Source organism: Cetorhinus maximus, chromosome 5 (genome assembly GCF_964194155.1).
Source record: "Cetorhinus maximus chromosome 5, sCetMax3.hap1.1, whole genome shotgun sequence".
Lineage (NCBI taxonomy): Eukaryota > Metazoa > Chordata > Chondrichthyes > Lamniformes > Cetorhinidae > Cetorhinus > Cetorhinus maximus.
Genome location: NC_135883.1, coordinates 6,736,708 through 6,760,994, shown reverse-complemented (window position 1 = coordinate 6,760,994; position 24,287 = coordinate 6,736,708). Strand labels below are relative to the sequence as shown.

Sequence of the window (24,287 nt, the reverse complement as noted above, 5' to 3'; positions counted from 1 at the left end):
GACCCTCAGAGAAAAAAATTCTCCTCATCTCTGACTTAAGTGAGCAACCCCTTATTTTTAAACAGTGACCCCTAGTTCTAGATTCTCCCACAAGAGAAAACATCCTCTCCACATCCACCCTGTCAAGATCCCTGAGGATCTTAAAGGTTTGATAAATCACTCGAAGTTCATTTCAGCAATTCTGGATGAGCATTTTTACACATTTCATACACTTTTTGAAGCTGAAACAGTCTAATTCTCAAAAGGTTACATTCAATGCAAGTGTTCAATCACTTTTATAACACCTACATTTGAATTTCAGACTATTATTATTCCAAATTTCTTATTTCAGTTGCTGTCACAATTCAATATTACTTTTGTCTGACAACTGTCTAATAGGTGTACTCAGGAAACAACACTTCAATGACAAGTTCCTTCTCCAGGTTTACAATCATTTCAGTCAAGTCAACACGGAACCTCTGAAATAGCAGAATTTCATTTCTCAGAAGCACTGCTGAATCCTTGAACACTGAAAATTGTGTGCAATGGGTCTGTGCTTGGGTTCTGGGAGTGTGTAGATCAGAGGGACTGAATCCGATTTTCTTCCCTGTCCACCACACTGACAGGTAAATGAAAGTACCGCACACAACGGAGACTGGCGATTCTTTTACAGCCTTAGCTCCAGGGATCTCTCGAATAAAAGATCTATGTTTAGCTGTGTAGTTTTCTCTTGCATTTTCTATTTTTACAGAACTGTAAAGTGTATACATTGAGACTTATTTTAAACTCACTTGCATTGAGTCTCTCAGACCTCTGACAGGGCTTCCTGCCCAGTCCTGGCAGGGTTTGTTCCATTTTGCCAGAGGATGATGAACTGCAGGTTGAATTCTGAGGGCTTGTTGAACACCCATCTGATTGTTTCATTTCCCAACCTGCAGTGAGATGTGATATTTTGTTTTTAAATGGAAATGAAAACTGAAGAGAACAAATACATGAAAAGCTATTTAAATCAAAAACTGAAGTCAAACACCAAGACAAAGACCTCTATTCAAGTTTGTGGGCGTATGTGTCTGCACACATGTCTGGGGCTGAGCTTTCTTCCGAAGATATAAGAGGTTTATGTTAAAAACATCATCTCAAGACCTACAATATCCTTGAGTTCTTGCAGGACAATGTCATGCAGTCGCATACTTTTTACAGTTATTATTTACAACTTTATTTCTGGCTGGAGGACTTCACTATTAGATTTGCGATTCACCAAGAAGGTTAGGTGACCTGAAGGACATGATCAACCTAGTAGCATTCAGTGAGAATTTCAATTTAATTTTGGATGCAACCTGGATGATACAAATTCAAATTTTGGTCTGAATTCTGGATTTTCTCAATTAGAATCCAAAATATTTAAAATGGCTGTAGTTAACAAAGCAAAGAACTCTGCACAGCTTACATTCAAAATGGAACAGCTAAACATTTTAAATATTTCATAACAAGTAGTTAAGGTAAATTAATAAAGCATGTTGCACAACATTTATACACTGGTTACAGTTTTACGTTCACTGAAATGTAACTATTAATTATGGCTAAAGCAACTTTTCAATTGCCAACACATTTCTGGTTCTTTTAATAGTTCCCTTGGTATAGCTTTATTGAACATTAAATACCGGTTTATATCAACACTTCAAAATCAAATGTTAAAATTTGAAACAAACCATTTAGATCTGATATCTTGGGCTACAGGAAGATATAGACCGGATGGTCAAATGGGCAGATAAGTGGCAGATGGAATTTAACCCCGAAAAGTGTGAGGTGATACACTTTGGAAGGAGTAATTTGACAAGGAAGTATTCAATGAACGCATGACACTAGGAAGTTCTGAGGAACAAAGGGACCTTGACCGTGTGTGTCTATAGATCTCTGACGGCAGAGGGGCATGTCTTTGGGGTGGTGAAAAAGGCATATGGGACACTTGCCTTTATCAGTCGAGGCATAGATTACAAAAGTAGGGAGGTCATGTTGGAGCTGTATAGAACCTTGGTGAGGCCACAGCTGGAGTACTGCGCGTAGTTCTGGTCGCCACATTATAGGAAGGATGTGATTGCACTGGAGGGGGTGCAGAGGAGATTCACCAGGATGTTGCCTGGGATGAAACATTTAAGTTATGAAGAGAGGTTGGGTAGACTTGGGTTGTTTTCGTTGGAGCAGAGAAGACTGAGGGGTGACCTGATCGAGGTGTACAAGATTATGAGGGGCATGGACAGGGTGGATAGGGAGCAGCTGTTCCCCTTAGTTGAAGGGTCAGTCACGAGGGGACACAATTTCAAGGTGAGAGGCAGGAGGTTAAAGTGGGATGTGAGGAAAAACGTTTTTACCCAGAGGGTGGTGACGGTCTGGAATGCGCTGCCTGGGTGGGTGGTGGAGGCGGGTTGCCTCACATCCTTTAAAAAGTACCTGGATGAGCACTTGGCATGTCATAACATTCAAGGCTATGGGCCAAGTGCTGGTAAATGGGATTAGGTAGGTAGGTCATGTGTCGGTGCAGACTCGATGGGCCGAAGGGCCTCTTCTGCACTGTGTGATTCTGTGATATTGTCACACCAAGCAAGTATCTCCAGCATTTTCTCTATTTATTCCATTCTTAGGCGTAGCCAGCGAATCACCTGCAATGGCTTCTCTTCCAGCTCCCACGCTGTTACTTCTGGTGTCCCACAAGACTCTATCCTTGGCTCTGTCCTATTTCTCACCTCCATGCTGCCCCTCAGGCCACCATTGAAAAACAGTGAATCAATTTCCAATACTGGATGAGCAGAAACCTCCTCCAACTAAACATCGGGAAGATTCAAGCTATTACCTTTGATCCCCGTCACAAACTCCGTTCTCAAGCCATTGATGCCATCCCTCTCCCTGCAAACTATCTGAGGGCGAACCAGACTGTTCACAACCTTTGTGGCATATTTGACAGAGAGGAGCTACTGACTACCTGTCCATCTTTAAGACCGCCTACTCCATATCTGTAACAGTTCCTGACTCTTCTCTTTAGCTCATCTGCTGCTGAAATGCTCATCCATGACTATGTTATTTCTAGACTTGACATATTCCAAACTCGCTCTTGGTCAACCTTCCACGTTCTTCCCTCCGTAAACTTGACGCAATTCTGTGTCCTAACTCGCAACAAGTCTCATTCACTCATTACCTCTATACTGGCTTTTGGTTAAGCAACGCCTCTAATTTAAAATTCTCATCTTTGTTTTTAAACCCTTCCATGGCCTCGCCCCTCCCTATCTCTGTAATATTTCTTCCAGCCTCAGTACTCTGCTAGATACCTGTGTTCTTCCAATTCAGGCCTCTTGGGCATCTGTGATTTAACTGCTCCACCATTAATAGCACTGCCTTCAGCTGACAAGGCCCTAAGCTCTGAAATTCACTCCCTAAACCATGCCACCTCTTTTTCATTCTTTGAGACGCTCCATAAAACTTAACTCTTTGACCAGGCTTTTGGTCATCTGCCTAAAATCTCTTCTGTGGCTCAGTGCCAAAAGCTTTGTACATTTTACTACATTAATGGCATTATATAAATACAAGTCGTTGTTGTTGAGCTGTTATGATCTGGAATGCATTGCCTGAAAGGATGGTAGATGCAGATTCAATAATAAACTTCAAAGGACAGTTTAATAAATACTTGAAGCAACAACATTTGAAGAGTTCGGGGGAGAAATGAAGGTGTGGGACTAATTGTACAATTCTACTGAAGAAATGACACAGGCATAATGTGTCAAATGGCTTCCTGCTATGCTGCATCATATTATGATTATACAGTATGATTACAGAATCACAGAATTGTTATGGTATACGAGACTATTCAGCCCATCGTGTCTGCACCAGCCCTCTGAGCATTTTAACTTAGTGCCAATCTCCTGCCTTTTCCCCATAACTCTGCACATTGTTTCTATTTAAATAATCATCCAATGCCCTCTTGAATGCCTCAGTTGAACCTGCCTCCACCACACTTACAGGCAGTGCATTCCAAACCCCAACTACTCGCTGCGTGAAAAAGTTTTTTCTCACCTTTAAAGGAGCAAAGGAGCATTTGCTCCTTTTGCAAAACACTTTAAAACCGTGCCCTCTGGTTCTCTATCCGTTTATGAGTGGGAACAGTTTTTCCCTATCTACTCTGTCCAGGCCCCTCATTATTTTGAAAACTTCTATCAAGTGTAATCAATTTTTACAGCATAGATGTATGGGCACACTTTCTGCTTCAGTGCTACTGGCATGCATTGGGGTCATACCTCAAGTTCACGATTTCCTGTTCATTAATTTTAATGTTTGAAAATCACTGGCTGAGGTTTCACAATATTCACTCCCAGCTTGCAGAAAATTTACCCTCATAACTCTAACGTACGAACTTACATATGAACATACGAATTGGGAGCAGGAGTAAGTTATTTGGCCCCTTGAGCTTGCCCCACCATTCAATAAGATCATGGCTGATCTGATTGTGGCCTCAATGCTATGTTCCCGTCTACCCCCGATACCGTTTGACTGCCTAGTAGTCAAGAATCTGTCTATCTCTGCCTTAAAAATATTCAATGACTCAGCCTCTATCACTCTCTGGGGAGGTGGGTTCCACAGACTCACAACTCTTAGTATCCTTTCCCTGGTGATTGCACTAGTCTTAGACCCACTCTTCTCTCCCTCAAACTGAGTGCAAAATTCAATCATGTTGTGATCACTGCTACCTATGATTGCCTTTACTATGATATAATTAATTAACCCTGTCTTGTTGCATATTATCAGATCTAGAATAGCCTGTTCTCTGGTTGGCTGTAGAAACCGACCCAGAAACACAATGAACTCATCTTCCAGGCTACCTTTGCCAATCTGATTAGTTCTATCTAAATGTAGATTAAAATTACCCATGATTATCACCATACCTTTGTCACAAGCCCCCATTATTTCTTCCTGTATACTCTGTCCCACAATGTGGTTACTGTTAGGGGACCTATAAACTACTCTCACAAGAGACTTCCTACCATTACTATTTCTTATCTCTTCCCGAACAGATTCAACATCATTATCTTTAGAACTAAGGTCATCCCTCTATAATGTCATCCCTAATTAACAGAGCTACCCCTCCACCTTTACCCAGCTTCCTGTCCTTCCGAAGTGTTAGGTTCCCTTGCATATTCAGGTCCCAACCATTGTCATCTTGCAGCCATGTCTCTGTAGTTCTGTCCATTAGAAAGACTTTTAGAAGCAATTTCACTTGTATCTTTTTAAATCATAAACTTGACACATTAAACTAGTCAAGTTCTGTGAGACTTGAGGAACATCAATTTGTTTATTCAACTCCTTTTAAAAGCTGGTTTAGTAACGAATTATTCCTAGATAACTCTCTGGAACGCCTATTCATTTCACCATTATGGGCTTTAACTTTGTTATTGTTAAAATATCCTGTGTGAATCTCTTCCTTCCATTGAATACAATGTTTTGCAATTCAGAGTTCATCTTGGCTTACTGATAACTGTTACCAGTATTATTTCAGCCTTTTGTGTACACACTCTGTTGTTTATAACACTGTGCTTGGATCATATATACACTATTGCTTACACACTGAAGTTGCATCAGCACGTGTACTAATTAGATTGTAACTACAACTATCCGCACAAAACTGCACAGATATACATCAATTTACACACCATTGTTCCGAGACTACTTGTTTTAAACCAACAAATGATCCTATTATAGTTACAGTTCTTGTGGTTTTCTACAATTGTAATAGATTTTGCTATGGCATCTTTTCACAGGTATACATAAAACAACTGGGAGAAAACTGACATATTCAAGAAGGAAATTTCCACTATTTTTTTTGTTGCAAAGGACAAATAACTATCTTTGGGAAATAACTACTTAAAGCATACCAGTCTTGGAAGCGGTCTGGTCAGTAGCTTTTACAGACTTCAGTAGCAGCCTTGGGTTGGTCGACACTGGTAATCCAGGCCGACACTGCTTTCTCTGTTGCTGCTGTTTGAGGGCCTGTGGGTTGGAAAAATGTTTTCTGTAGTCATTTGAGAAATGTCTATTAATAGGAGCAAGTACATAGAAAACCATTTAAACATACCTGATGACTTTTCCCCCCATGAGACTGCAAAATGTCACAAATGTAAAAGACTTTCCGAAGAGATTCATAAAACCTCAAGAGTTTTTAAAAAAAAAACCCTTTGAAGTAACAAACAGACCAAAAAGATAAAGAAAACGTAGGGATAGTTAATTGTCATAAGATACCGTAAAATAGTAATTATTAATGTCACAAGTTACAAGGTTTGATATGGACAAAAAAGTCCTGCTGCTTTAGTGGTTCATCAATGCACTTTCTTAAGTGGAGAGCTTAAAAAATACTGGTAGAAAGCATTGTGCAAATTTAGTAATTCCCAAATTGCAGGTGCAAAATTTATCAGGGAGCATTCCTGATCAGGAATTCTGCATAATATAAAAACAAAATACCGCGGTTGCTGGAAATCTGAAACAAAAACGGAAAATGCTGGAAAAACTCAGCAGGTCTAACAGCATCCACGGAGAGAAAAAAAGAGTTAACGGGCAGAATCTTCCGGTTGGTGTGAGGGGGGGTGGGGGCAGGCTCGGCACACCGACGTTTAAAATGACGCGCGATGCCTCGGGCGTGCGTCCCGACATTATCGCGATATTTCGTTTGGCGGGCACACGCCAGAGTCGGCTGTGCGTCCGCCGAAATGTTAAGGCCCTATTAAGGCCATCAAGGGATTAATTAAAGTACATAAGAACACTGCCTGTCCAGCCTTAAGGTTGGCGGGCAGGCGAAAAGTCCGAGCGGCCTTCGCGCTTTTCAGGATACCTCATCCACGAGCGGGATGAGGTTTCCTGAAGCTTTTATAAAATAAATAAATAAAATTTCCCACCTTTACAAACATGTCCCAACTCATGTGACACAGTCTTAATTGGCCCGCCCGCGTAAAATGGTGGCACGCAGCTTATTGTGGGCGGCGACTGGCTCTGCGCCCGTCCCCGCGCCATAGGAAAAATCCAGGCCAACGTTTTGAGTCTGTATGACTCTCCCTCAGAGCTAAAGAGAAGTGAATATGTGATGAAATTTATACTGTTTAAAGGGGGTGGAGCAAATGAAGCTGGATAGAAGGCCAGCGATAGGTGGGGGAAAAGGAGAGATTGGCAAAGATGTCATGAATAGAAGGACAAAGGGGTGTTAATGGTAGTGGTAAGGGCTAAAGGAGATGCTGATGGTGGCATAAGATAAGTAAGCAGAATGTGATAATGGCAGGACAAGGGTAAGCACTCTGGAAAGGACAACATGAACAAGTGACAGATGGCCATTGTGGGGGTGGGGGGAGGGGACGGTGGTGGGAAAAAAGATCGAAAATAGGGTAAAAGGTGGGGATAAAACAATGAATAAAAATGAAAATAGATAAAAATATAAGTAAGTGGATGAAAAATAAACATGAATATTGAAAAATAGGGGATACAAAAGGGGTAAGGATGGAGGAGAGAGTTCTTTTTTCGATATTCATTTTTATTTTTTATTCACTTATTTTTATTTGCCCCACCTAGTTGGCCTTCTATCCAGCTTCACCTGCTCCACCCCCCTTAAACAGTATAAATATCATCACATTTTTACTTCTCTTTAGCTCTGAAGAAGAGTCACATGGACTCTAAATGTTAACTCTGTCTTTTCTCTCCGCAGATGCTGTTAGACCTGCTGAGTTTTTCCAGCATTTTCCGTTTTTAGTTCAGGAATTCTGCATAACTGAAATGGTAAATGTGATTATGTGCATGTGGTAGTATTTATAAACATCCCCTACAGCATATTTTGGTAGCTGACATTTTGAAATAACATGAAATCACTCAGTGTAGCCACTCATCAGCTTTTCTCCTCCCCCAATTTTTATGCATTTTTGTCGACTTGTGAGTTGGTGAATGGCTCCAATAGGTAAGTGTTTTTCTGGTTTTACATCATAACATTAACATCAATCGTACTCAGATCATGCAGGACACAAGATAAATAAATGGCAGAGGTCCTTTTCAGTACCTGAACAAAGTGCTTCTCCAGTGGGGTAATTCAACCCCTCTATAAATGTTTACTATTTTGGCCAGTCTGACTCCAAAAATAGTAGCAACTAGATCATTTTAAAAACATATTTGAATTGAATTTCATTGTGCTATTGTATTTGCCCATTGAACTAAGAATGTTCAAAACCTTTCTTTCTCATAACCTTTAACAGACGTCAAGTCAACCCACAACCAAGTCCCAAATGTGAACAAGGAGTGCTTAAACATATTGGGCTGGATTTTTACAGAGTCAGGAAGACTTCGTGGACCTTCAAAACTGGAGGGCGGGACCGGGATTTGGAAGTCCCGCCCCCATTTCCAGCCAAAATAATTTTCCCCGGGAGAAGGAAGGGTATGGGGCATCCAATTGAGAGTTGAAACAGGCTCAATTTTGGCTGCTGCGGGGGCCTTAACCCACAGCCTGGGAGTTCCAAATTGGTGGAGTAGGTCAACGCTCCGGACGGGTGGATAAAGTCTGTATAATGGTCGTTATCTGAAGGCTTTAAATGGCCCGTTCTTTAAACTTAAAAAAAAGGCTGCGGCTGTCACTGAGAGTTTTATAAAAAAAAACCCTCTGCTAGACTGTTTTGATTGACAGGCATAAGTTAGAAAAAAAGTAGCATCTGGTTGTGCAGTTTCAATAAAACTCTTTGTTGATATTTCCCCACGGGCTATCATGATGCCTTGATGAATGCTTGGCTCAGTTTCAAAAGCTACATTTACCTCAGCGGGGGTTCTGAGTTCACACTTTGGTTAATAGCTTAAAGAGGTTATCAGAGGATTCGCCGTCTTTGATCTGGGGGTCTGAATAGCAGTTTGATTGTTTTTATAAAAGATTAACCACTAGAAGAGATTTAAAAGCTTTGAATGGCTTCTATGAATGGGAGTTTTTTCCACTATCAAGTGTGCAGGAGTGTTAGCTGTATTAAATTGTTAGGAGTTTTGTTCATCTCCACATGGCTCCTGAAGTCTGCTCATGGTGGGTACAGGGTGCGTGGCTATGGAGTTGTCATGAGGGATATGAGAGGCCATGGTGGGGGCAAGAGTTAGCATTGAGTTGACATCGAGGATATGGGGGGCCATGGGGGGTTAGTAGCAGGGTGAGGGGATGGCAGGGGTGAGGGCTACAGGGCCTAACAACTTGCACAACAACTGTGGTAAAGTCCCAGAGAAGCAAGCTGGCTTTTATAACCAGCCCGCCTCGGTACTCACACATCCACGTGATTATCTACGCTCCGCTTCTGGGATCAGTGGGCCTAAATCCATTCTGTACCCGCCCCGCCAGAGCAGAAATTGCACATATCATGGTATTTCTTATTGAGGTGGATCCAGTGAGCAGGCTCTCCAGTAGCCAAAATAAGGCCCATTAATATCTTAGCACCAAGTCACTGTGCTTGCATGCTCTGTTTCGGTTATATTAAGGGGATACATCTTCACAAGGATATGTTTTTAGGAATGGCTTGTCGAGTACTGAAGGCATTGATGTAATTGGCATCAAAACACATTATTAAATCATGAACCTGGATATAACAATCAAAATGAAAATGACATGACTTTGCTCTCTGCAAAATATTTTAAAACTTGTCCAAACACTTTTCTAATTTCTTTGTATATTTGTTTTGAGATCTTTTACTTCCATTCACCATACAAGTCTAGCAATCACTGTCACCTAAGTAGTGTATGAATTCTAAATGCATTCATCTGAAATCTGTCAGCCCACTATTTTATTGCTGACATATACCATTTTATTTTAAGTGGGGTGACGCCTCAATTAGAATAGTTTTAATTGTTGGTGGCAATATTTAAGACAGAAGTGAGAAATTATAGCTAATACACACTTAAATGATTTTCAAAATGGCTATCACCATCAAAGAGATAGGGAAGAGACAGCATACAAAAACATTGTTAGTATTAAAATACACAGTACTTTGAAAGTCACTTTATAACTTAATGAAAAACGAAACGCTTTATTCTGAATACACCCTCAAGTATTAAATAAACAGTAGAACAGGGCAGTAGAATACCCAGCTGCAGTGCAGAAATAGTAGAATTGTGTAGAAACTAGCAACTATTAACAGAAGTGTCTCTAAAAGTGCAAAACATAAATAAAGCTACATTTTTAAATTTATTATATCTCATTAAAATATATACTAATTTTAATCTTTAGTCCTTCCATGAAGGCACTGATTCATTTTCGGTTATGATTCCATGGATGCTAACAACCCTATGGGGTGAATTTTTCCTGTAGCGCTTAGCGCTACCCGTGCAAGGGGTGGGGGGGGGGAGAGTCGGGGCCTGTGCTCTTTCGCGCATGTGTGCGGAAGAGCGCAAAAATGCCTCAGGGAGATTAAATTGATAATAAAACTTTCTAATGAATAAAGTAAAAAAATTATTTAAACATGTCCCCTCATGTGACAGTGAGACATGTTTGTGAAGTTGACAAAATTTATATAATTATTTTATAAAACCTTCAGGAAACCTCATCCCGTCCATGGATGAGATTTCCTGAAAAACGCGAAGGCTGCTTGGGCTCTTCGCCTGCCCCCCGCCAACCTTAAGGTTGGATGGGCAGCGTGGTTAATAAAGGTCAATTACTTTTTTTAATGGCCTTAAAAGGCTGTTGACAGTTTGACGGGTGCACAGCCGCCTCTGGCATGCACCCACCGAACGAAACATCGAAGCGACGTGCGATGAAGTTGGGACACACGCCCGATGTCATCTCACGTCATTTTACACGTTGGCGCGTTGGGCCCGCCCCCGCAGGCCAATGGCAATATTCGGCCCCATGATATGTTATCCAAAGGGATATTTATCAGCTTTAACCGTAACTTGATGAAAATTGATATGATGTTCGATCATGGCCAATCTTTTCCATCTGACATACTTACAGGCACACTTTTCAGAAGAGCTCACTGCTCATCAGAAGGACAAATTCTTGCTGAATATTTCCTTACTCTATTGAGGAATGCCCATGCTAACTCTAAACAAAAAAATGATTTACATTTACGTAGCATTTTTCACAACCTCAGGACATATCAAATCGCTTTGGAGCTCATGAAGTATGTTTGAAGTGCTCCTACACTTCTTTGAAATAGTGCCATAGGATTTTTAACGTTGACCAGAGAGGGCACACAGAGTTTCAATTTAATGTCTCAACCAAAACATGGCGCCTCCAACTGTGCAGATCTTCCTCAAATCTCCATGGCCAGGATTTCCCGGTTGGCGAGCGGGGAGGCGGGACCCACTCACCGACGCGTAAAATGACGCGGGATGACGTTGGGCGGAACTCCCGACGTCACCCTGCCTCATTTCAATTTTCAGGTCGGCGGGGGCTCAGCCAAATCAACTGCGCACCCGCCGACCTGTCAATGGCCAATTGAGGCCACTGACAAAGTAATTAAAGCAATTAGTGGACCTGCCCGTCCAACCTTAAGGTTGGCAGGCAGGCCGGGAGCCCTGGCGGGCATTGGAAAACGCATGAAACCTCATCCACGGGTGTGAGGAGGTTTCATGTAGGTTTTTAGAAATTTAATAAAAGTGTAACGCAAAGTGATGGATATGTCCCAACTCATGTGACACTGTCACACGAGGGGACAGGTCAGGGAGTTTTTTTTCTGTTTTTAGCATTTTTTAATGTGGAGCCAATCTCCCTGAGGCAGCACTTATCCTCAGGGAGATGAGTGCACTCTTTCACGCACATGGGCAAAAGAGCACACTCTCGGCTCAGGGAATCCCCTCCCGTCTGCACAGGGAGCGTACAGCGCTTCCTAGCGGACGACACGCATAAAATAGCGGCACGCCCCCAATTGGAGGCACGCCCGCTTCTGAACATCCCCCCCGATGGGGGGAAATTCTGCCCCATGGGCGGAATTTTACCAGCCCCTGCCGGTGGATTTTCAGGCAGGGCCAGGCCCATGAAGTTCCCCAGGTGGCCTTCCGACTGCCCTCCCTTCCTACCGCCACCTGTCTGCAATTATACAGGGGGGGCAGGCGAGGCCTAGGGCCACCCACCCACCATTGCTCTAATGTGCCTTAAGTACTTAAGTGGCCAATTAATGGTCATTTAAGGTCCACTTCTCGCCCTGGCCTCAATTATAAGGCCAGCTGGAGGGGTTCAGAGGCAATGGAGGGGTGGGGGGGAGTGGGTGTAGCCTGGCAGGTCATCTTGCTCAGGGCTTGAGGAGGGGCACCTCCATTACTGACCCCCTTTTGATATTGGGCAATCCCCGCCCACCAAAGATCTGCACCCCCTCCCCCCACCACCCCCCTCAACACCCCGGCTGCTCCCTCCCTACCAGACCTTCAAATCACAACCCCCACCAAGCCTCCCCTCTCCTCACTGCCACAAATCCCCAGATTTCCCAGTGACCTGGGGCTCGGGCACTTGTGTTCAGTGTTGCTGCTGGGCCTCCAGAGATTAGATTGGACAGCAGCTCTCTGAGGCAGGACCTCCGCTTGAGTGAGGGCTGGAATTCTCACCTCCAGCCTGAGGTGCAGCCCTGATTGTTCAGGATACGTTCCTCCACCGACTTCGTCAGTGACTGGTGAGATTTCACTGCGCATCCGGAAAATTCCGCTCATGGGTTATTTGCTCAAGTCTCTGAACTGGGACTTAAAACCCACAATCCTCTGACTCAGAGGTGAAAGTGTGATCGACTGAGCAGCAGATGACTCTAACTGCTTCTCCAGCTAACTTAACAGACCAGAGATCAAAGTAGAGAACTAGTTTTGAATGACAGATTACAATACCAGAAGACTAAGTTACCGGAAGAGATATCTAATTACCCCATACTGAAATCCAGCACATGACACTCACAGCTCAGAATGCTGTACTCAATGCGACACTTCATATTGTCTACGATCAAGTCTTTAGAGGGTGACGTAAGCAGGCAACAAAAGAAACCAGTTTACTACTATAAAATGAAATACAGTCTTTACTAAATGTGCAAAATGCAATTTTCCTGTCAAACACGGGAAAGAGGGAAGCTGCAACATTACTGCACTTTTACAGCTGATTGTGGAATGTTTCCACTGTAAGTTATTGCTGCCGCTCTGCATTGTTCTTGACATATTAAATACATTATAACATGTAAATGTAAAACAAGTACTCGGATGGGTGTGTCATTTTAATATGCCAGATTGGAATCATCCTTCTATTAATTTTGTGCACTGAATGTGTAAATCACACTTTCAGCCTGTTTAATAGTTCCTGTTGTCTTACACTAATATTTGTTCTTTAACGCCTCTAGAGGGAGGGAGAGAGAGAGGTTGGAACACAATGCCTGGGAGCAACATGCCTACTGGGTCATGAAGACTCGAGGCGTTGGCTGGTTTCTTCTCCGCCGATGCTGCCGGACCTGCTGAGTTTTTCCGGGTAGTTCTGTTTTTGTTTTGGATTTCCAGCATCCGCAGTAGCTTTTAGCTTTTTGTTTTTATGCCTACTCTGTAACCTATTTAGATGTAGTACTAATAAACAAGTGTTATGCAGATATCAGGGTACGTCTACAGTCTGTCTACTAATCAAGTACCATACCTAGAGTCCATATATAGAAGGACCATCTTAGAACATGGTGGCAGCAATGGAGGTGCCAATGCAAAAAACACATTGGTGTTATCGAAGGAACCACAGAGTGAACAAAACCTTGACAGTAACTTGTAACAAATCGGACTGGAGAGATGTAACAATGACCGTAACTAGTGAGCGTTCCTGCCCTTACACTGCCCGCTTAACTGTCTCGAAGGCCAGGAGAGAGGCCAGCAGTGAGAGTTACGGAAACACCATTTTCTCCAGTATCAAGCTGCATTGGGCCTTCACTCTGAAGAGCAAAAGCATCAAGTCAGTTCCTTTCTTTATGCTGTAGGTCCAGTAGCAGACAACGTACTTCTGAGGCAGGGAATGGAGGAGTCCATCGCAGATTTTGAGACCATACTCAAAGCCTTTGACACTTACTTTAGCCCAAAGCAAAACTTAGAGGGTACAGCCACAGGCACCCACAAGAAAGCCCACCAAACCAGGCCAAAGGGAAGGAAAGCCCACACTGGCAGCCATTTTGAAAAACCAACATGGATGCCAGGACTGTCCAACATGGGGCATGGAATGCATCAAGAGTGGCAAAACCAAACATTTCAAGAATTTCTGCAAATCCAACTACTTTGTTTGATGTAGAAGAAAAGGATGTATTTATGAAACATTCTCCATCCAGTAAATGGGGAACCAAGATAAAGATGAAATTACAGAATTCCAAAGGGAAGTCTTAGTCTAGACAATTGGTCAGTTACAGTGCAAGTTCAAGGCTTCGATACCACCTTTAAAATTGATACTGGAGCTGCTGTTAACATACCAGCAGATGATCTTACAGGATTCAGCCAATGACCCTTTGTCCATCAGATATCATTTTACAAGATCCAGGTGACATAGATCTACCAATTAATGGCAGGATTATTGCTCCCCTTTGCTACAAGAGGCAACAGATCGTTGATTCTCTCTATGTTCTCCACAATCAACGTACACCCTTACTGAGCGGCAATGTTGGCATACTTCTAGGAATCCTAGAAAAACGTGCTGATGCCCTATGTTTGAAAGACTCATTGTCTTTCATGGAAAAATCCTCAACCTTTTATTTAGAACCAGTGGGAAATTCAGCCTTCAGCAGCTGAGGAAGTTTATACAATTAACAGCAAATTCCTTTCTTTCACAGAGACACCATCCACTAGACCCTAGGTGGAGATTGACGTTATGAATCTCTCAGGTCTTCATGAAGTAAGGCTAGAGGTGGACGATACAGAAGACGTTTCAGACCATGCGCATGAAGACATGTTGTACCTGAATTGGCTCTTTCCAGAAGCACGTGATGAGGAAGAAGCCATTGCAGCATTAAGTAATCTGTTGGAGGATGAAGGTTGATTTTTCTTTCCAGTTGATGGACGCACAAGATGAAGTCTCTGTTTCCTTTCCTGAGGTGTCAACTATGTTTCTAGTGGCTGAGTAACATTCAGGTCTTAGTTCCACTGAACCTACAAATGTATTGCTTAGCCTATCTCCTGTTGTCCATGAAAAATCTTCCAGAGAGGATGCCAGAGTCACGTCAGAGTCTATGGAGGGTCACACTGCCAGAGCTGGTACCTTCCAGGGGTGAAAGTCAATTGACACCCACACCCATACAAACTCTTCTTCTCTTCAGAGCTGGAGGTCAGCACAGAAGCTGCGGCAGAATCTTTAGCACTTCTGAAGCTGCAGAATCCTGTACAGCGATCTTGTCCCTGAGTTAATAGTCTACAGGAAATTCATCTCATTACACAAGTTGTTGCTGTCTTGTCTCCATATCCTCAGCAATTCTTCCCATTGCTCAGAGTGAAGCAGCCTCACACAGAAGTAAGCATGACTCTCTTACCACTGTCTACAGATATTAGACAGTCCTCCTGAAATATCATTTGGAAATCACCTCTCATCTTTTCCTGAAAGGATTACAGGAATTTTGTCGTTTATCTCCTTTGTCATCCAAGTTCATTGAAATCTAGGATCTTCAATGCCTTTTCAGTCTTTGATGCAGCAGTGAGTGATACGGTTGTGACAGTTTTCCCTGGAGTTGAAAATCATTCATTTTCAGAAGCTCTTTGCCTGGGTATTTCAAGGGAACAAGTTCTTCGCAGTGACCCGAGTTCTCCTGTTCTAGTGCCAGAGAGTCCAAAGGTTGATGCTGTTCAGTCTTCTCTCCTGGATTAGTCTTTTATTGGAAAGCCCTTGTTGTCCTTGTAGTTCAGTCATCCTGGAACCTACACTATGCTTACCAGCAATGCTGTCCTATTCTGCAGATGATGTCTTCCCAGATGTAGAATCTGTAGTTGTAAAAAGGGAGTCACAGAAATGCAATGTAAATAGTCAAGACACAGGTGGGATTTTCCAGCCCTGCCCGCCATAGGGATCGTCTGGTCCCACCGAAAGTCAATGGACATTTGGCTGGGCCGCTGAATCTCCCATGGCGGGTTCCACTGCAACTGGGCCGGAAAATTCTGCCCATAGTTTCGTATTGTTGTTGTCCACTTGCCTGGATGCGTGCAGCTCCAACAACACTCAAGAAGCCTGAAACCATCCAGGAAAAAGCAGCCCGCTTGATTGTCGCCCCATTCACCACCTTCAACATTCACTCCCTCCACCACCAACGCACAGTGGCAGCAGTGTGTACCATCTATAAGATGCACTGCAGGAACTCACCAAGCCTCCTTTGACAGCAGCTTCCAAACCTGTGGCCACTACCACCTAGAAGGGCAAAAGCAGCAGATGCATGGGAACACCATCACCTGCAAGTTCCCCAAGTCAATCACTATCCTCACTTGGAACTATATTGCTGTTCCCTCACTGTTGCTGGGTCAAAACTCCCTTCCTAATAGCACTGTGAGTGTTCCTACACCACATGGACTGTAGCAGCTCAAGAAGGCAGCTCACCACCACCTTCTCAAGGGAAATTAGGGATGGGAAATTAGTGCTGGTCTAGCCAGCGATGCCCACATCACATGAATGAATAAAAAAGTATACTTGGGGGGAGGTGTAGTATAAAGGGTTAACAGATGGGATATGCTAATGTATGATGTAGATGATGATATAGCACTGACATCAGCCAGTCATGTGTTAAGACTCTTCAGAGAGGGGTTGGAGCATCATGCCTGGGAGCAATATGGCTACTCTGTAACCTGTTTCCATGTAGTACTAAAAAGCAAGTGTTAAGCAGGTACCAGAGTATGACTACATTCTATCTACTAAGTACCATGCCTAGAGTCCATAGATAGAAGGATCATCTCAGAACAAGAAGGATACGGATTCATAACATTCTTGAACTATAGTTTGGTATGGGGGATTTTGAAAGAAGGTATTTCATATAAAACATATCTATCACACATTGTATGTTAAGTATAATCTTCAGTTGTAACATGAAGGGAAGCTGAGTGTAGAATTGTTAAAAATACATGGGGTAACCAAAGCTACCTTCTACAAACCAACAGCAAGGAATACAGAGTCTGGGTAATAATAATATTGAAGCACGTGAAGGAGCACGTGGCTGCCATAATGTGATGAAACGAAAAAAATTATTTGAAGACTTAAAATGCACAAGGCTTACTGACTGGAAGAGTGTTTCTGTCTGAGCAATAGCACTACCAATTTAAATTGTTGTGAAAATTTGTAGCTGCATCCTCTGTTTCCACTGCTCTATTTTATTGACACCATGTCTACATTTGACTAGACTGATTGGAAATTACCGGGGCCTGAGCGCGGATAGCTGCAGGATTCCACTCACAACCTGTCCCATTATTCTATCACAGCTCTTATAAGGTTGGTGATCATTGCTCTGGGCAAAATTGCTATTTTTGGATTTTTCTCTTAATCCAACTAATCCGGTTAAATTCACTGCACCAGTTGGGCTCAAGAGGGACAAGAACATTGCTTTTGCCTTCAACGTAAAAAAAATGTTTTCAAACAGTGCAAAAGCTGAGTAGTATTGACTCAGAGGAAGTCAGGAGCAGATGAGAAACTCAAGACATTTTTCAACAATGTAAGTCTCATTAAACTCAAATTCCTTCAAAGATTTTGACCTGCCTGCAGCCTTTGAGATGGTTGACCTCACCATCCTCCACCAAATGCCCTCTATTGTTGTCCAGCTGGGTGGGACTTTACTTGCTTGGTTCCATTCTTATCTATCAAATTGTCAGCAAAGAGTCACTTGCAATGGCTTCTCATTCCACTCATGCATCGTTACCTAAGGAGTCCCCCGAGAATCTGTCCTTGACACCCACCCCCCCCACCCCAGTCTTCTCATGTTGCCCCTCAGTGACGTCATCTGTAAACAGTTTCAGTTTCTACATGTACACTGATGACACCCAGCTCTACCTCATCATCACCTCTCTTGAACCCTCTATTGTCTTTAAATTGTCAGAATGCTTGCCTAACATCCAGTACTGGATGAGCAAACATTTCCTCCGAACCAATATCGGCCATTGTCTTTGGTCCCTGCCACAAGCTCCATTCCTAGCCACCGATTCCAACCCTTTCCCTGGTAACTGTCTGAGGCTGAATCAGACTGTTCCCAGCTTTTGGTACCGACTCTAAGATAAGCTTCCGACCACATGTCTGCACCATCATTAAGACTGCTTACATCCACCTTCACAATATCTCTGGATTCTTCTCCTGCCTCAGCTCATCTGCTGCTGAAAGCCTCATCCATGCCCTTGTTACCTCTAGGCTTGACAATTCCAAATCACTCCTGACCAGCCTCTCATGCTTTGTTCTTTGTAAACTTGAGCTCTCCAAAGTTTCCAAGAGTTTCATCTTACAAGGGGTGGAACCTCTGCAAACCCTTAAAAGGCAAATAAAGGCCAGCATTTCATGCTCTAGTGAGGCTAATGGAAGATGGCAGTCCAAATGAGTGGGGGTGTAATGATCTCCACAATGGCAGATGTGGGCCTCTTGGTTGGAGTAATTCAGCCTCCTTTACTTATGTGGCAGAGGGGACCATGGTCGGATAGTTACTGTGAGACCATTATGCACACCCACATCGCCTCCCCTCCCTTTCCCGCTCAGGCCACCCTTCCCCAGTGGGAGAGGGCACTAGAGTTTCTAGCCAACATGGAGAAGCAGGCACCCATTGTAGCACTTGCCCTTGTCTGTTCCATGGAGATTAAGATTGAATCTTCATAACCCGACAACTTCTAGCGCAATTAGCACCAGAGGGTATGGTGCGATCACAAAACGAGGAATTTCAGGGCCTGAATATAGAACAGTGTATTTGTTCCTAACAAAATTCAAAACAACTCTGAGTGGTAAATCATCTCCTTCTGCTTCACATCTTTAACGTTTATTTCATTGCAAACAAGGATAGTATGAATACATGAAACAAAAAATTTATTTTGATTCATGTGGCATACTGGGACTTTACAGGCATGCTCACCGTTTCACCCTCACAATCTCAGAATTATTTTAACAGTTATATATGTTATTTCATATCTACAATTATCTTACTGACGACATTTTATTGTTTGTATTCTCCAAGCATGGAGAGAATGACAGCTTCCATCTTTTTTCAGTTCAAGACCATTTCTTCCCTGGCTTGCTGATGCAATTGTGGGCAAAATTTAAAAAGGAGCCAAAAAAACACCGAAGTCAGGTAATGACTGTTCAACTTAATGAGCAGAAATGCACCGAATGCATTTGAATGGAAAAATAATATACCACACAACTAGCATCACAGAAATAAAAATTTAGCACGTTAATTTTTATTGAAAACATCTGTTTTGTTTCAATAGGTTATTTTATTGAATTAAAACAATTTGTGACACAACTATCTGGACCTAGGCTTTGTTCTAAATGTGTGCCAGCGCCTTTTCTGGAAACATGGGGAAGAATTTTCCGGTCGGCAAGCGGGGGCGGGGCCCGCTCGCCAACGTGTAAAATGATTCACGGTGACGTCAGGCGGGCGTCCCGGAGTCACCACGTGTCATTTAGATTTTCAGTTCGGCAGGCGCGCAGCCGACTCGGCTATGCATCCACCAAACCGTAAAAGGCCTATTAAGGCCTGTTAAGAACGAATTAAAATAGTTAAATGAGCTGCCTTAACCACCTTAAGGTTGGCGGTGGGGCAGGCGAGGAGCTCAGGCGGCCTTCGCATTTTTCATGAAACCTCATCCACGGGCGGGATGAGGTTTCATGAAGTTTTTTATAAATTAAATAAAGTTTTCCATTAATGTTCCTTGACATGTCCCAGCTCATGTGACACTGTCACATGAGGGGACATGTCTTATAATATTTTCTTTTCTGTATTTAGCTTATAAAAACTTTCGTGCACCATGCGCGAAAGAGCGCAGGTCCTGACTCAATGAATCCCCCCGCCCACACAAGGAGCTTCTGGGTGTGCTGCACGCTGCACAGGCCTTAATTGGCCCGCCCATGTAAAATGGCAGCGCAGACCTGATCGGGGGCACCGATCGGGTTCGTCCCCGTTCTCGCCTCTGCCCGCCCCCGCACAACCTCCCCGACCTGGGGGTGGGGGACATTCTGCCCATGGATTTTTGAAACGTTCTAGCTAACTTTATAAAGAATCTAAAGTTATCCTAAAGGTTAATGTTACTAAAATGATACCTTTGTCACATACTAGATTCTTGCAAAACAGACCGGAGATAAAATAAAGCCTTGCTAGCAACAGAGTTTGCTGAATTAAAGATGGATAATTCTGTTTGTTCAGCTGAAGTTAACAGCATCCAATTGTAATCCAGCCAGATGAGAGTTTAAACCGGTGAACATCCTGCTTAATCAGCAAGAAGGTATTAACTGGGCTTTCTCCCGCCTCTGGAAAAAGATCTCAGGCGTGGTGTGTCTATGGAATCACTGCAAGGACACCGCGAGCAATTTGGTATAATAAAGGTACTAACCTGCTTGAGGGCCTTCTTGCTGTGCTTCTGGGACGGAGACATAATCTTATTTTGTGGGATGGAAGGGGAGGGGCAACTCGACTGAGGTGACGCTGGTTGAGATGATAACCTGGATGAAACTTGGAAAAAGGAATGGAAAATTAATATAATTATAAGATGAAATCCATTGTGTTAAAAGATTGACATCCAAGTTTCAACTTGACAGTCGTTCCTATGAGTTACTGAGTGATAGCATTTTTGTTATACTTTCCAGACATAAATTAAATTACCTTGGAATCATCACATCACAATTGTTTACCATTCAGAACAGACATCATCATGTATGCATTGCAGAGCAATCACAACACCACAATCAGCAGAAAATAATAATGAGCCACAATAGAAACACAATTGCCACCAGTATATAGTTGATAGATTCTAATGCAATTCTTCAATATTAATAACATAGACCCACTGACAATTGACCTCATAGACAATGACTGTCAAAAAGATGGGGCAAAATGGAATCATGAAGTTTATTTTACTTATTTTTTAAAATTAGTTACTTCAGGATGCTTCCAAGTGATCTAATCTAAGAGTTAACTTTGCTTTCTTGGTTTTTGCTAAAATTTAAACATTGAAATTAGATGGATACATTCAAATCACTTTTGGTATTCATTATTCTCTTTATAATGTGTGGAAGAATCTTTATCACCATAAATTTGTTCAGAACTACGATCTTGCGCTCTGCACCCTCATATTCACGTCACTGTGATGTTCAACCTTTGATGTCACATGGCCATTGTTTTTATTGCCAGCTCCTTTGCAATCAATTCAACATCACACCAATCATTTTTGCCCCTCTAAAAGCATATAAACAAGAAGCAAAATAGGAAAAAATAGGAATGTAAAGATTTTGTTGTCACCAATTGATGCATAGCTGTATTGTTTTTATCAAAAGCCTTGTAAATTTTGAGCAAATAACCATAACTAAAACCATTAAAAAATCTGGTCTTAGGCTGGGTTAGATGGTACTTCATATTAACAAAAAAAGCATAGCTTACAAGATAGCATTGCCAGGTCTGCTTGTAAATCATAGAACATTTTATTATATGTTCTTGACCTGCACAAACTCTGTAATGCACGTGACAAGAAAAGTAGGTCACACTTTGCTGACTGTCAGATGATAAAACAACGAGAAAGGTCACGGCTGCTTGGTTGCTTAATGCCATTCTTTCAAATGTTCACGTATTTATCACAAGTAAGAGAAAGTGTTCACAAACAATGCAAGTGAGCATCGCTCATTTCTCAGGCACCAAGTCCCTGACATTGGCTAGCCTTTAAGGGAAAGGCTTAAGTTGAAAGTTGTACTTTCACACAGTAATGGGTGAAAGATTCACTGACGAGGCACCTCTGAATATTTTTACACAGATTTTGGTGGCCAGTCACACTGTGTCATTCGTAGGGGCCTGTGACAACACTGGCGATTGTCAATGGAGGGAGAGGAACAAAAAGCAGTGGGAAATTCGAGTAAATAAATCTCCATAGTGGGCAATTTACACATCCAGATATTAGATTATTACTTGCAATATAACAACAGTTATACTGTTAAAAAATCATTTGCTGCTATTTCTGATGAGCTCAACAAAGTTGCGGGCTGAATGAAATTCCATGGGTATTCAACCAGTCTCTAGTCAGAACTCCAAGAGGAGACTGGCATAACCTGCTGTTTTTAGCCATATGCTCAGAGAGCCACTAGTCTCCCAAAGTTATGGCAGGATGTTATTGAAACTCCTGTGAAATTTCAGCACTGTGCACTGTTTTCTTAATGCTTTCTAACTGAATGGTCAACCAAAGTTTTAGGCAGAGAAAGCATGACCTACAAACTGACTTCAACAGCCTAGATTTGTCATCCACAAACTAAAATTAACATCTGTATTTTAAGAGTGTTTAGCCACATCAGAATGAGTTTTCTGTTGGAGTTTGCAGTAAACCATTGGGCCAGCAAAGCTCGATGTACATAACTAAAACCATGGAAACAAAAATCATATTCAGACTCTGACTTCAACAAGTTCATGAGCAACTTAGGTACACAAGTTAACCATTCAAATGTGGTGACCTGAATAATTTTAAGGCAATAATTTTACGTTTTGCCAAATTTAGTATTTTTTATGCCTTTGTACATGGGATGTAAGTGTTGCCAGCAAGGTCAGCACTTATTGCAGATCCCTAATTGCCATTAAGAAGGTGGTGGCGAGCCACCATCTTGAACTGTTGCAGTCTGTGTGGTGAAGGTACTCCATAGTGCTAGCAGAGAAATTGCAATAGCAAAGAAACAATGTTTGCTTCAATATTATGGTTACCTCTCATGCTGGATATTGCTTTACAGCAGCTATTAATTTTTACCTCACGTAGATTCGTGCCTCCTAACATGGTTAAGATAGGAGATTACAAAGCTTAGGCAGGGCTGGACAATTTCAGTTTAAATAAGCTATCCCTGGAAACATAAATGTCATGGTAATAAATCAGCAGAACTACGAGTGTTTTATTATTATTGTTTATCTTCGTTCTTTCTCCAACTTTTTACCTTCAGTTTCCTTCTCTTGCCTCTACCCTCCCTTTCATGCAATGATTTCAACAGGATTATATTTCATCGTGTAGGTAGCCCTCTGGCTCTTTACTTTGGTTACAAGCATCACATGACGGCAGACACATCAACATCATTGAGCTGAGTGCAATCCCAACTGTACACACTCAAGTTAAATAGAGCTCATTGAGTAGATATGAGGAAGAAGCACATTGAGCAATTTTTTTCCTCTTCAGTCTAGGAATGCAGAGTTCAAATGCAGCATCCTCATCACCAGCACTACTCAACCAGCAAACTGACCTGGGGCCTTCCTGCTATACAGTTGCGTACTAACTACAACGCACATTTACATGTTGTGTCATCCAGGTTATCAAGTATTGCTGGATTTGCAAAAGAAAGTGTCAGGAATTGACTTGCAGCAGTGTGGAGGAGGAGGACTGCACTTGAAGGAATGTGCCTCTAAATAATATATTGTGACCAAATTACATTACTTACTTTTCTAATTTGATAGAACAGGATTTATGCACATATCATTTCCATCACACCACAGGCTAATTATGTTGTGCTTGTACAGTGACTTGGCCAAGAGCAGCTGGCCAGCAAAAACTGGGAGTCAGTGTATAAATGAATCTTTGTCCTTTTGTCTGTGACATCTTTGGCAATCTCTTCTTTGCCTCCACCTATCACTGGCCCTCTATCCAGCTCTACCTGTCCCACCCCGCTTAACCAGCTTATATTTCACCTCATTTCTATTTTTCCTTAGTTCTGATGAAGAGTCATACGGACTCGAAACGTTAACTGTGTTCCTCTCCGCAGGTGCTGTCAGACCTGCTGAGTTTTTCCAGCTATTTTTGTTTTTGTTTCAGATTTCCAGCATCCGCAGTATTTTGCTTTTATGAATGAATCATGATGTGAATATATTCACACAAAACTGACAGGGCACCTGTAGTACCAGTTATTCATGAGTGGCCTTTAGTCTTCAAGTATTGACAAAATATTCATATCATGGAAGATGTGTGGAATGTAATCTTGTTACAATTGACAATCATACCAATTTCTCATCAGAAGTCACTGTGCAACAGCCTGAAGCAGATTGCCTGCATGACTTTGCATTTCTCTAATTTATATATGTGAAGGCCAATAGCAGTGCTTTATTGCTGCCCTGCCTGAGATTAGCTTGTTCAGCACAAACTGGAAATCAAATCTGTGAAGTTCAAAGTCAAGCCTGGTGTATTCA

General features: G+C 42.3%; 1 protein-coding gene across 19 annotated transcripts in view; it reads right to left on the bottom strand.

Moving 5' to 3' along the window:
- LOC144680470 (putative Polycomb group protein ASXL2) overlaps positions 1 to 24,287 on the bottom strand; it is a 312,304-nt gene that overhangs the window by 48,288 nt on the left and 239,729 nt on the right. For all 19 annotated transcript variants that reach the window (XM_078541444.1, XM_078541463.1, XM_078541449.1 and 16 more), the window contains 3 exons: positions 20,485 to 20,603; positions 5,895 to 6,009; positions 771 to 911 (listed from right to left, as the gene is read on the bottom strand). In XM_078541444.1, coding sequence (XP_078397570.1) covers positions 771 to 911; positions 5,895 to 6,009; positions 20,485 to 20,603 — 375 coding nt within the window. The remainder of the gene's footprint in view (positions 1 to 770; positions 912 to 5,894; positions 6,010 to 20,484; positions 20,604 to 24,287) is intronic.